Genomic DNA, 14176 nt, shown 5'->3' on the forward strand with positions numbered 1-14176 from the left:
GTATCGTATTCCCCTCTGGGCTTGGTTGGGTCTCAGCAAAGCATATAGCTGGGACTGTATAGGGGTTAAATGTAAAAACGGCTCCGGTTCCGTTATTTTAAGGGTTAAAGCTCTGAAATTTGGTGTGCAATACTTTTAATGCTTTAAGACACTGTGGTGAAATTTTGGTAATTTTTGAACAATTCCTTCATACTTTTTCACATATTCAGTAATAAAGTGTTTTCAGTTTGAAATTTAAAGAAACAGTAACGGTTTTATTTTAAAACGTTTTTTGTGCTTGATTGAAAAGTTTAAGCCTGTTTAACATGTCTGTACCATCAGATAAGCTATGTTCTATATGTATGAAAGCCAATGTGTCTCCCCATTTAAATTTATGTGATAAGTGTGCCATAGTGTCCAAACAAAGTAAGGACAGTAATGCCACAAATGATGATATTGCCCAAGATGATTCCTCAAATGAGGGGAGTAAACATGATACTACATCATCCCCTAATGTGTCTACACCAGTTTTGCCCACACAGGAGGCCCCTAGTACATCTAGTGCGCCAATACTTATTACCATGCAACAATTAACGGCTGTAATGGATAACTCCATAGCAAATCTTTTATTCAAAATGCCTACTTATCAGAGAAAGCGCGATTGCTCTGTTTTAAACACTGAAGAGCAAGAGGGCGCTGATGATAATTGTTCTGACATACCCTCACACCAATCTGAAGGGGCCATGAGGGAGGTTTTGTCTGATGGAGAAATCTCAGATTCAGGAAAAATTTCTCATCAAGCTGAACCTGATGTTGTGACATTTAAATTTAAATTAGAACATCTCCGCGCACTGCTTAAGGAGGTGTTATCTACTCTGGATGATTGTGACAATTTGGTCATTCCAGAGAAATTTTGTAAGATGGACAAGTTCCTAGAGGTTCCGGTGCCCCCGACGCTTTTCCTATACCCAAGCGGGTGGCGGACATAGTAAATAAAGAGTGGGAAAGGCCCGGCATACCTTTTTGTCCCCCCCCCCTATATTTAAGAAATTATTTCCTATAGTCGACCCCAGAAAGGACTTATGGCAGACAGTCCCCAAGGTCGAGGGGGCGGTTTCTACTCTAAACAAACGCACTACTATTCCTATCGAAGACAGTTGTGCTTTTAAAGATCCTATGGATAAAAAATTAGAGGGTTTGCTTAAAAAGATTTTTGTACAGCAAGGGTTCCTTCTACAACCAATTTCATGCATTGTTCCTGTCACTACGGCAGCGTGCTTCTGGTTCGAGGAACTAGAAAAGTCGCTCAGTAGAGAATCTTCGTATGAGGAGGTTATGGACAGAGTTCAAGCACTTAAATTGGCTAACTCTTTTGTTTTAGATGCCGCTTTGCAATTAGCTAGATTAGCGGCGAAAAATTCAGGGTTTGCTATAGTGGCGCGCAGAGCGCTTTGGCTAAAGTCTTGGTCAGCGGATGTGTCATCCAAGACAAAATTGCTTAACATTCCTTTCAAAGGTAAAACATTATTTGGACCAGATTTGAAAGAGATTATTTCAGACATCACTGGAGGAAAGGGCCACGCCCTCCCACAGGATAGGTCTTTTAAGGCTAAAAATAAGCCTAATTTTCGTCCCTTTCGCAGAAACGGACCAGCCTCTAATTCTGCATCCTCTAAGCAAGAGGGTAATACTTCACAACCCAAACCAGCCTGGAAACCAATGCAAGGCTGGAACAAGGGTAAGCAGGCCAAGAAGCCTACCACTGCTACCAAAACAGCATGAAGGGATAGCCCCCGATCCGGAACCGGATCTAGTAGGGGGCAGACTCTCTCTCTTTGCTCAGGCTTGGGCAAGAGATGTTCAGGATCCTTGGGCGCTAGAAATAGTTTCTCAAGGTTATCTTCTGGAATTCAAGGAACTACCCCCAAGGGGAAGGTTCCACAGGTCTCAATTATCCTCAAACCAAATAAAGAGACAGGCATTCTTACATTGCGTAGAAGACCTGTTAAAAATGGGAGTGATACATCCAGTTCCAATAAAAGAACAAGGAATGGGATTTTACTCAAATCTGTTCGTAGTTCCCAAAAAAGAGGGAACATTCAGACCAATTTTGGATCTGAAGATCCTAAACAAATTTCTCAGGGTTCCATCGTTCAAAATGGAAACCTTTCGAATGATCCTTCCCACCATCCAGGAAAGTCAATTTATGACCACCGTGGATTTAAAGGATGCGTACCTACATATTCCTATCCACAAGGAACATCATCAGTTCCTAAGGTTCGCTTTTCTGGACAAGCATTACCAGTTTGTGGCACTTCCATTCAGATTAGCCACTGCTCCGAGAATTTTCACAAAGGTACTAGGGTCCCTTCTAGCGGTTCTAAGACCAAGGGGCATTGCAGTAGTACCTTACTTGGACGACATCCTAATTCAAGCGTCGTCCCTGTCAAAAGCAAAGGCTCATACGGACTTCGTCCTAGCCTTTCTCAGATCTCACGGATGGAAGGTGAACAAAGAAAAAAGTTCTCTGTCCCCGTCAACAAGAGTTCCCTTCTTGGGAACAATAATAGATTCCTTAGAAATGAGGATTTTTCTGACAGAGGTCAGAAAATCAAAACTTCTAAGCTCTTGTCAAGTACTTCACTCTGTTCCTCGTCCTTCCATAGCGCAGTGCATGGAGGTAATAGGTTTGATGGTTGCAACAATGGACATAGTTCCTTTTGCACGAATTCATCTAAGACCATTACAACTGTGCATGCTCAAACAGTGGAATGGGGATTATACAGACTTGTCTCCGATGATTCAAGTAGATCAAAAGACCAGAGATTCACTCCATTGGTGGCTGACCCTGGACAATCTGTCCCAGGGAATGAGCTTCCGCAGACCAGAGTGGGTCATTGTCATGACCGACGCCAGTCTAGTGGGCTGGGGCGCGGTCTGGGAATCCCTGAAAGCTCAGGGTTTATGGTCTCGGGAAGAGTCTCTTCTCCCGATAAACATTCTGGAACTGAGAGCGATATTCAATGCTCTCAAAGCTTGGCCTCAACTAGCAAAGGCCAAATTCATAAGGTTTCAATCAGACAACATGACGACTGCTGCATATATCAATCATCAGGGAGGAACAAGGAGTTCCCTGGCGATGAAAGAAGTGACCAAGATAATTCAATGGGCGGAGGATCACTCCTGCCACTTGTCTGCGATCCACATCCCAGGAGTGGAAAATTGGGAAGCGGATTTTCTGAGTCGTCAGACATTCCATCCGGGGGAGTGGGAACTCCATCCGGAAATCTTTGCCCAAATAACTCAATTACGGGGCATTCCAGACATGGATCTGATGGCGTCTCGTCAGAACTTCAAGGTTCCTTGCTACGGGTCCAGATCCAGGGATCCCAAGGCGACTCTAGTAGATGCACTAGTAGCACCTTGGACCTTCAACCTAGCTTATGTATTCCCACCGTTTCCTCTCATTCCCAGGCTGGTAGCCAGGATCAATCAGGAGAGGGCCTCGGTGATCTTGATAGCTCCTGCGTGGCCACGCAGGACTTGGTATGCAGACCTGGTGAATATGTCATCGGCTCCACCATGGAAGCTACCTTTGAGACAGGACCTTCTTGTTCAGGGTCCATTCGAACATCCGAATCTGGTTTCCCTCCAACTGACGGCTTGGAGATTGAACGCTTGATTTTATCAAAGCGTGGGTTTTCAGATTCTGTAATAGATACTAACTAGAAAAATTTACCATAAAATATGGAAAAAATATATCTGTTGGTGTGAATCCAAAGGATTGCCATGGAACAAGATAAAAATTCCTAAGATTCTATCCTTTCTACAAGAAGGTTTGGAGAAAGGATTATCTGCAAGTTCTCTAAAGGGACAGATTTCTGCTTTATCTGTCTTACTACACAAACGACTGGCAGCTATGCCAGATGTTCAAGCATTTGTTCAGGCTCTGGTTAGGATCAAGCCTGTTTACAGACCTTTGACTCCTCCCTGGAGTTTAAATCTAGTTCTTTCAGTTCTTCAAGGGGTTCCGTTTGAACCCTTACATTCCGTAGATATTAAGTTACTATCTTGGAAAGTTTTGTTTTTGGTTGCAATCTCTTCTGCTAGAAGAGTTTCAGAGTTATCTGCTCTGCAGTGTTCTCCTCCTTATCTGGTGTTCCATGCAGATAAGGTGGTTTTGCGTACTAAGCCTGGTTTTCTTCCTAAAGTTGTTTCTAACAAAAATATTAACCAGGAGATAGTTGTACCTTCTTTGTGTCCGAATCCAGTTTCAAAGAAGGAGCGTTTGTTACACAATTTGGACGTTGTCCGTGCTCTAAAATTCTATTTAGAGGCTACTAAAGATTTTAGACAAACATCATCCTTGTTTGTTGTTTATTCTGGTAAAAGGAGAGGTCAAAAAGCGACTTCTACCTCTCTTTCCTTTTGGCTTAAAAGCATTATCCGTTTGGCTTATGAGACTGCCGGACGGCAGCCTCCTGAAAGAATCACAGCTCACTCCACTAGGGCTGTGGCTTCCACATGGGCCTTCAAGAACGAGGCTTCTGTTGACCAGATATGTAAGGCAGCGACTTGGTCTTCACTGCACACTTTTGCCAAATTTTACAAATTTGATACTTTTGCTTCTTCGGAGGCTATTTTTGGGAGAAAGGTTTTGCAAGCTGTGGTGCCTTCCGTTTAGGTGACCTGATTTGCTCCCTCCCTTCATCCGTGTCCTAAAGCTTTGGTATTGGTTCCCACAAGTAAGGATGACGCCGTGGACCGGACACACCAATGTTGGAGAAAACAGAATTTATGCTTACCTGATAAATTACTTTCTCCAATGGTGTGTCCGGTCCACGGCCCGCCCTGGTTTTTTTAATCAGGTCTGATGAATTATTTTCTCTAACTACAGTCACCACGGTATCATATGATTTCTCCTATATATATTTCCTCCTGTCCGTCGGTCGAATGACTGGGGTGGGCGGAGCCTAGGAAGGATCATGTGACCAGCTTTGCTGGGAAGAGAATATCCCACAAGTAAGGATGACGCCGTGGACCGGACACACCGTTGGAGAAAGTAATTTATCAGGTAAGCATAAATTCTGTTTTCTATATAAGGGTGCACATTTTGAAATTATACATGTAAGTCATAGGAAAGCCCAAACATTTTTTTTCATGATTTGGATAGGACATAAAATTTTAATCAATGGGAATCATAGGTGGTTGTTTTTTTTTTGTTTTTTTTTGGTGGGGGGGTTGTTGAGGTGGGTCATTCTCCTCTTAAACAGAATACTTCCTTTTTTTTTTTCTAGCTCAATTACCACCTTATTTTGGTTGTTTTAGAATGAACCTTTTGTTGACCAAATTTGCTAGACAGCTATCTGGTTTTCTTTGTATAGTGTTTCTTAAAGTGAAAGTCAACCATAGTGTTTTTGAAATGCTAGGGTTGACTGTTGAAACAAATAAAGGGCATTTTCATTCATAAAGTATAAGATACGTCATGCAGAAAGGGCCTTTATTCGTTTCAACCGTTTGCTGTTATTAGCTGCTACAGCAGCCCACAGCAAAAATATATTTTACTAAGAGGTGACATTTTCTCCTCTTAGCAAATACCCGTGCGGTAAATCCGGCTCCCATGGGCGCAAAACCGGATTTACCGCACGGCTATTGGCTAAGAGGTGAAAACGTCACCACTTAGCAAAAAAAAAAGTTTTGGTCGTGTGCTGCCGTAGCAGCTAAGAAAAGTTAACGGTTGAAACGAATAAAGGCCCTTTTTGCATGAAGTATCTTATACTTCATGAATTAAAGTTCCCTTTATTTGTTTCAACAGTCAAAGCTAGCATTTTAAAAACTCTGGTTGACTTTCACTTTAATTCTTCCTTTTTTGGGTGTTTTTCTGCCTATTCCAAAGCAGACTTTGGAAGGAAATCCTTCAGGCAGTAATGTTTTGTTTATATTTCCGTCTTTGTTATAAAAAAAAAAAGAAAAGAATCTATGTCCACTCTCATTACTCATGGACTTTACTGCTTCGGTATTAGTTTTCCAGGAGTGATGGATTGTGGACTCTCCACCACCTGTATGAAAGAAAACCTAAGTGATGCCTATCTGATAAATTAATTTATTTCATGGTGGTGGTAAATATGCTGCTTAAAATATACAAAAAGGGGTTTTCTAGATTTCAAACCCTATCAAATTATTGGCTTCCATGTCCCTTTTAAGCCACTACTTAATTTTAAATTAAATTTATGAGACTGCCATAATATTGAAGAGACAGACACACATTTTGTTCAGGTAAGGATTTTTTATATTAATGCGTGTAAAATAATTTAAACAGCTAGGACCTAAGGAGTTAGGAGCTCCCAGGATTTGCGTATTGACAGCATCAAATCAACTCAAAATAAATTTGTTTCAACCAAAAGTCAAAATTGATTCAGATAGTGCATGCAGTAGTAAGTCATGTTGAAATTCACTTCCAGATTATTTTTTTTTGGTATTATTTGTTGAAAAGCATATGCAGATATTAGCAGCAGCAGTGGATTACTTGGAGCTGGATGATGATTGGTAGTTACTCATTTTGTCTTTTATAATTGGCTCTCCTGATGTGTTCCGCTAGCATCCAGCAAGAAATAGTACATTAAAACACACACACTCCTAGTGCTTTAATGATTATTCAGTTATGTAAACTCTCTTTTGAAGCACTTTCAGAACCAAAGAAAGGAATACACTACCTTGTTTACTGCTGGCAATAACATGAATAATTCTTCACAATTTTTTTAATTTCTCTGTTCTTACATTGGTGTAAGCTGTGTTATGCTGTCACAAGCACCCACCAATCTCCCTTCTTGTGTATATACAGTTCTCAGCACCGCCATCATAACATTTGTGTGTGATCCATAAGAATAAGGTAGTTTATCAGTATGTATCTTCTGCATTTTATGTGCATCTTTAAGAATAATTTACTCCAACGTTGTTGCATTTAATTTTTTACTTACTGTTGCTATTGTATAGAAATGTATAGAAATTGTGATTGTAACAAAAATAAACCCATCTATTTTCTCCTTAGGTTGTACGCACAGAAAAAAACAGCTTAAATAATCGTTTCCTTCCATGGGATGAAATCGAAACCGAAGCTGTGCTTTCAATTGATGATGATGCTCATCTTCGTCATGATGAAATCATGTTTGGGTTTCGGTAAGTACCATCTTAAGAATTATTTTTAAAAAGAAACGCAATGTTTATTAATCTTATGTCATTTTCTATTTTCCCCAAACTAAATGAGTTTGCACCGTTGTGTTTTAAAGCAGTGTTTCCCAACCGCCGTCCTCAAGTACCCCCAACAGGCCTGGTTTTCATTATAGCTAAACCAGTGGACAGGGGAAATAATCGGCTGACCAATAACCAACCTGCTCTCATCCATCAGAGGATTATTTCACCTGTGCTCTAGTTCAGCTATAATGAAAACCAGGACTGCAGGATAGCAGTATAAAATTATTATTTAATCATGCATAGTAAAACAGTTTTGCAGCAGTGAGGCAATGCAGTTATGCCAATAAAGTGCCCCCATGGTCATTTGACCACTGTAAGCCAGTCACATTGATTATGTCACACATGATTAGGGACTTGGGTCCGAAACGTTGTGTTTTTATGTTTTTGGTCCAGTAAACCTTTAACAAGAATTGGTGGTGCTGCTGCATTTTTTTGCTTATGGATATCTGTTTGGGGTGGTTTGGTGTCGGACAGCTTGCACACCTATATACCTGCCTGAGTGCTGAACAGAGTTTGGATTACTATTGATTACATGTCAAAAATAGTTTAACAATTGCTTGCCTTGACACCTCTTCCCTTGCCAATAAGTGTAAAATATAAGTGAGTACACCCCTGTGCAATATCACTTAAATTTCAAATGATTCAAAATGTTATTTCCTTTCAATATTTCATTATTTCTAAGTTGACAAGTAGAGCATTTTTCATGTAATTGGCAAGAGTCCATGAGCTAGTGACGTATGGGATATACAATCCTACCAGGAGGGGCAAAGTTTCCCAAACCTCAATATGCCTATAAATACACCCCTCACCACACCCACAATTCAGTTTTACAAACTTTGCCTCCTATTGAGGTGGTGAAGTAAGCTTTTGCTTGATTTTCTTCGTTGACTTGCGCTTCTCAGTGTTTTCAAGCCTGATTCCTCTCAGAGTACAGTGTTTGTCAGGGGGATGTGAAGGGAGTATCACCTATTGAATTCTATGGTTTTCCTCACGGGAGATCTTTTCAAAGATTCTTTATCGGTCGTAGAGATTCATCTCCTACCTCCCTATTCAGATCGACGATATACTCTCATATTCCATTACCTCTACTGATAACTGTTTCAGTACTGGTTTGGCTATCTGCTATATGTGGATGGGTGTCTTTCGGTAAGTATGTTTTCATTACTTAAGACACTATCAGCTATGGTTTACACTTTATGTATTTATATAAAGTTTTGAATATATGTATTGTACTTATATTTGCCATGAGTCAGGTTTATGTATATTTCCTTTTTGAGACTATCAGTTTCAAAATTGGGAAACATATTTAGGAAGTTATTTTTCTTCTGTAAGATACGACGAGTCCATGTATTCATCCTTTACTTGTGGGATATTATCCTCCTGCTAACAGGAAGTGGCAAAGAGCACCACAGCAAAGCTGTTTATATAGCTCCTCCCTTAGCTCCACCCCCCAGTCATTCGACCGAAGGTACAGGAAGAAAAAGGAGAAACTACAAGGTGCAGAGGTGATTGAAGTTTAAATCAAAAAATATAATCTGTCTTAAAATGACAGGGCGGGCCGTGGACTCGTCGTACCATAGAAGAAATTAATTTATCAGGCAAGCATAAATTTACTTTTCTTCTATAAGGTACGATGAGTCCACGGATTCATCCTTTACTTGTGGGATACAATACCAAAGCTACAGGACACGGATGAACGGGAGGGACAAGACAGATGGTTAAACAGAAGGCACCCCTGCTTGAAGAACTTTTATCCCAAAAATAGCCTCCGAAGAAGCAAAAGTATCAAATTTGTAAAATTTGGAACAGGTATGAAGCGAAGACCAAGTCGCAGCCTTACAAATCTGTTCCACAGAAGCATCATTTTTAAAAGGCCATGTGGAAGCCACCGCTCTAGTAGAGTGAGCTGTAATCCTTTCAGGAGGCTGCTGTCCAGCAGTCTCGTATGCCAAACGGATGATGCTTTTCAGCCAAAAAGAAAGAGAGGTAGCCGTAGCTTTTTGACCTCTACGTTTTCCAGAATAGACAACAAACAAAGAAGACGTTTGACGGAAATATTTTGTTGCTTGCAAGTAAAACTTCAAAGCACGAACCACGTCCAAGTTGTGCAACAGACGCTCCTTCTTAGAGGAAGGATTAGGACACAGAAGGAACAACAATTTCCTGATTGATATTCCTATTAGTAACAACCTTAGGAAGGAATCCAGGTTTGGTACGCAAAACCACCTTATCAGCATGGAAAACAAGATAAGGCGAGTCGCATTGCAATGCAGATAGTTCAGAAACTCTTCTAGCCGAAGAGATAGCAACTAAAAACAGAACTTTCCAAGATAGAAGCTTAATATCTATGGAATGCATAGGTTAAAACGGAACCCCTTGAAGAACTTTAAGAACTAAATTCAAACTCCTACAAGTAAAGGATGAATCCGTGGACTCGTCGTACCATATAAGAAATTAATTTATCCGGTAAGCATAAATTTACTTTCTTTCATGTAATTAACAAGAGTCCATGAGCTAGTGACGTATGGGATATACATTCCTACCAGGAGGGGCAAAGTTTCCCAAACCTTAAAATGCCTATAAATACACCCCTCACCACACCCACAAATCAGTTTTACAAACTTTGCCTCCAAGGGAGGTGGTGAAGTAAGTTTGTGCTAGATTCTACGTTGATATGCGCTCCGCAGCAAGTTGGAGCCCGGTTTTCCTCTCAGCGTGCAGTGAATGTCAGAGGGATGTGAGGAGAGTATTGCCTATTGAATGCAGTGATCTCCTTCTACGGGGTCTATTTCATAAGGTTCTCTGTTATCGGTCGTAGAGATTCATCTCTTACCTCCCTTTTCAGATCGACGATATACTCTTATATTTACCATTTCCTCTACTGATTCTCGTTTCAGTACTGGTTTGGCTTTCTACAATCATGTAGATGAGTGTCCTGGGGTAAGTAAGTCTTATTTTCTGTGACACTCTAAGCTATGGTTGGGCACTTTATTCATAAAGTTCTAAATATATGTATTCAAACATTTATTTGCCTTGACTCAGAATGTTCAACTTTCCTTATTTCCAGACAGTCAGTTTCATATTTGGGATTATGCTTAAATTATCATATTTTGTCTTACCTCAAAAATTTGACTTTTTTCCCTGTGGGCTGTTAGGCTCGCGGGGGCTGAAAATGCTTCATTTTATTGCGTCATTTTTGGCGCGGATTTTTTTGGCGCAAAAATTCATTTCCGTTTCCGGCGTCATACGTGTCGCCGGAAGTTGCGTCATTTTTTGACGTTATTTTGCGCCAAAAATGTCGGCGTTCCGGATGTGGCGTCATTTTTGGCGCCAAAAGCATTTAGGCGCCAAATAATGTGGGCGTCTTATTTGGCGCCAAAAAATATGGGCGTCGCTTTTGTCTCCACATTATTTCAGTCTCATTTTCATTTGCTTCTGGTTGCTAGAAGCTTGATGTTTGGCATTTTTTTCCCATTCCTGAAACTGTCTTATAAGGAATTTGATCTATTTTGCTTTATATGTTGTTTTTTCTCTTACATATTGCAAGATGTCTCACGTTGCATCTGAGCCAGAAGATACTACAGGAAAACCACTGCCTGCTGGATCTACCAAAGCTAAGTGTATCTGCTGTAAACTTTTGGTAGCTATTTCTCCAGCTGTTGTTTGTAATAATTGTCATGACAAACTTGTTAAAGCAGATAATATTTCCTTTAGTGATGTACCATTGCCTGTTGCAGTTCCCTCAACATCTAAGGTGCAGAATGTTCCTGATAACATAAGAGATTTTGTTTCTGAATCCATAAAGAAGGCTTTGTCTGTTATTTCTCCTTCTAGTAAACGTAAAAAGTCTTTTAAATCTTCTCTCTCTACAGATGAATTTTTAAATGAACACCATCATTCTGATTCTTTGGACTCTTCTGGTTCAGAGGATTCTGTCTCAGAGATTGATGCTGATAAATCTTCATATTTATTTAAGATGGAATTTATTCGCTCTTTACTTAAAGAAGTACTAATTGCTTTAGAAATAGAGGATTCTAGTCCTCTTGATACTAATTCTATACGTTTGGATAAGGTTTTTAAAGCTCCTGCGGTTATTCCAGAAGTCTTTCCTGTTCCTAATGCTATTTCTGCAGTAATTGCTAAGGAATGGGATAAATTGGGTAATTCATTTACTCCTTCTAAACGTTTTAAGCAATTATATCCTGTTCCGCCTGACAGGTTAGAATTTTGGGACAAAATCCCTAAAGTTGATGGGGCTATTTCTACCCTTGCTAAACGTACTACCATTCCTACGTCAGATGGTACCTCGTTTAAGGATCCTTTAGATAGAAAAATTGAATCTTTTCTAAGAAAAGCTTATCTATGTTCAGGTAATCTTCTTAGACCTGCTATATCATTGGCTGATGTTGCTGCAGCTTCAACTTTTTGGTTGGAAACTCTAGCGCAACAAGTAACAAATCGTGATTCTCATGATATTATTATTCTTCTCCAGCATGCTAATAATTTCATCTGTGATGCCATTTTTGATATTATTAGAGTTGATGTTAGATTTATGTCTCTGGCTATCTTAGCCAGAAGAGCTTTATGGCTTAAGACTTGGAATGCTGATATGGCTTCTAAATCAACTCTACTTTCCATTTCTTTCCAGGGAAACAAATTATTTGGTTCTCAGTTGGATTCTATTATTTCAACTGTTACTGGTGGGAAAGGAACTTTTTTACCACAGGATAAAAAGTCTAAAGGTAAAAACAGGGCTAACAATCGTTTTCGTTCCTTTCGTTTCAACAAAGAACAAAAGCCTGATCCTTCGTCCTCAGGAGCAGTTTCAGTTTGGAAACCATCTCCAGTCTGGAATAAATCCAAGCCTGCTAGAAAGGCAAAGCCTGCTTCTAAGTTCACATGAAGGTACGGCCCTCATTCCAGTTCAGCTGGTAGGGGGCAGGTTACGTTTTTTCAAAGAAATTTGGATCAAATCTGTTCACAATCTTTGGATTCAGAACATTGTTTCAGAAGGGTACAGAATTGGTTTCAAGATGAGACCTCCTGCAAAGAGATTTTTTCTTTCCCATGTCCCAGTAAATCCAGTGAAAGCTCAAGCATTTCTGAATTGTGTTTCAGATCTAGAGTTGGCTGGAGTAATTATATCAGTTCCAGTTCCGGAACAGGGGATGGGGTTTTATTCAAATCTCTTCATTGTACCAAAGAAGGAGAATTCCTTCAGACCAGTTCTGGATCTAAAATTATTGAATCGTTATGTAAGGATACCAACGTTCAAGATGGTAACTGTAAGGACTATATTGCCTTTTGTTCAGCAAGGGAATTATATGTCCACAATAGATTTACAGGATGCATATCTGCATATTCCGATTCATCCAGATCATTATCAGTTCCTGAGATTCTCTTTTCTAGACAAGCATTACCAATTTGTGGCTCTACCGTTTGGCCTTGCTACAGCTCCAAGAATTTTCACAAAGATTCTCGGTGCCCTTCTGTCTGTAATCAGAGAACAGGGTATTGTGGTATTTCCTTATTTGGACGATATCTTGGTACTTGCTCCGTCTTTACATTTAGCAGAGTCTCATACGAATCGACTTGTGTTGTTTCTTCAAGATCATGGTTGGAGGATCAATTTACCAAAAAGTTCTTTGATTCCTCAAACAAGGGTAACCTTTCTGGGTTTCCAGATAGATTCAGTGTCCATGACTCTGTCTTTAACAGACAAGAGACGTCTAAAATTGATTACAGCTTGTCGAAACCTTCAGTCACAATCATACCCTTCGGTAGCCTTATGCATGGAAATTCTAGGTCTTATGACTGCTGCATCGGACGCGATCCCCTTTGCTCGTTTTCACATGCGACCTCTTCAGCTCTGTATGCTGAACCAATGGTGCAGGGATTACACGAAGATATCTCAATTAATATCTTTAAAACCGATTGTTCGACACTCTCTAACGTGGTGGACAGATCACCATCGTTTAATTCAGGGGGCTTCTTTTGTTCTTCCGACCTGGACTGTAATTTCAACAGATGCAAGTCTCACAGGTTGGGGAGCTGTGTGGGGATCTCTGACGGCACAAGGAGTTTGGGAATCTCAGGAGGTGAGATTACCGATCAATATTTTGGAACTCCGTGCAATTTTCAGAGCTCTTCAGTTTTGGCCTCTTCTGAAGAGAGAATCGTTCATTTGTTTTCAGACAGACAATGTCACAACTGTGGCATACATCAATCATCAAGGAGGGACTCACAGTCCTCTGGCTATGAAAGAAGTATCTCGAATTTTGGTTTGGGCGGAATCCAGCTCCTGTCTAATCTCTGCGGTTCATATCCCAGGTGTAGACAATTGGGAAGCGGATTATCTCAGTCGCCAAACGTTGCATCCGGGCGAATGGTCTCTTCACCCAGAGGTATTTCTTCAGATTGTTCAATTGTGGGGGCTCCCAGAGATAGATCTGATGGCCTCTCATCTAAACAAGAAACTTCCCAGGTATCTGTCCAGATCCCGGGATCCTCAGGCGGAGGCAGTGGATGCATTATCACTTCCTTGGAAGTATCATCCTGCCTATATCTTTCCGCCTCTAGTTCTTCTTCCAAGAGTAATCTCCAAGATTCTGAGGGAATGCTCGTTTGTTCTGCTAATAGCTCCGGCATGGCCTCACAGGTTTTGGTATGCGGATCTTGTCCGGATGGCATCTTGCCAGCCATGGACTCTTCCGTTAAGACCAGACCTTCTGTCACAAGGTCCTTTTTTCCATCCGGATCTGAAATCCTTAAATTTAAAGGTATGGAGATTGAACGCTTGATTCTTGGTCATAGAGGTTTCTCTGACTCCGTGATTAATACTATGTTACAGGCTCGTAAATCTGTATCTCGAGAGATATATTATAGAGTCTGGAAGACTTATATTTCTTGGTGTCTTTCTCATCATTTTTCTTGGCATTCTTTTAGA

General features: G+C 40.4%; 1 protein-coding gene across 2 annotated transcripts in view; it reads left to right on the forward strand.

Moving 5' to 3' along the window:
- The window catches only part of EXTL3 (exostosin like glycosyltransferase 3), a 223955-nt gene that overhangs the window by 117851 nt on the left and 91928 nt on the right, over positions 1 to 14176 (forward strand). For both annotated transcript variants that reach the window (XM_053709532.1, XM_053709531.1), the window contains exon 3: positions 7028 to 7155. In XM_053709532.1, coding sequence (XP_053565507.1) covers positions 7028 to 7155 — 128 coding nt within the window. The remainder of the gene's footprint in view (positions 1 to 7027; positions 7156 to 14176) is intronic.

The sequence above is a fragment of the Bombina bombina genome, chromosome 4, assembly GCF_027579735.1.
Source record: "Bombina bombina isolate aBomBom1 chromosome 4, aBomBom1.pri, whole genome shotgun sequence".
Taxonomy (NCBI): domain Eukaryota; kingdom Metazoa; phylum Chordata; class Amphibia; order Anura; family Bombinatoridae; genus Bombina; species Bombina bombina.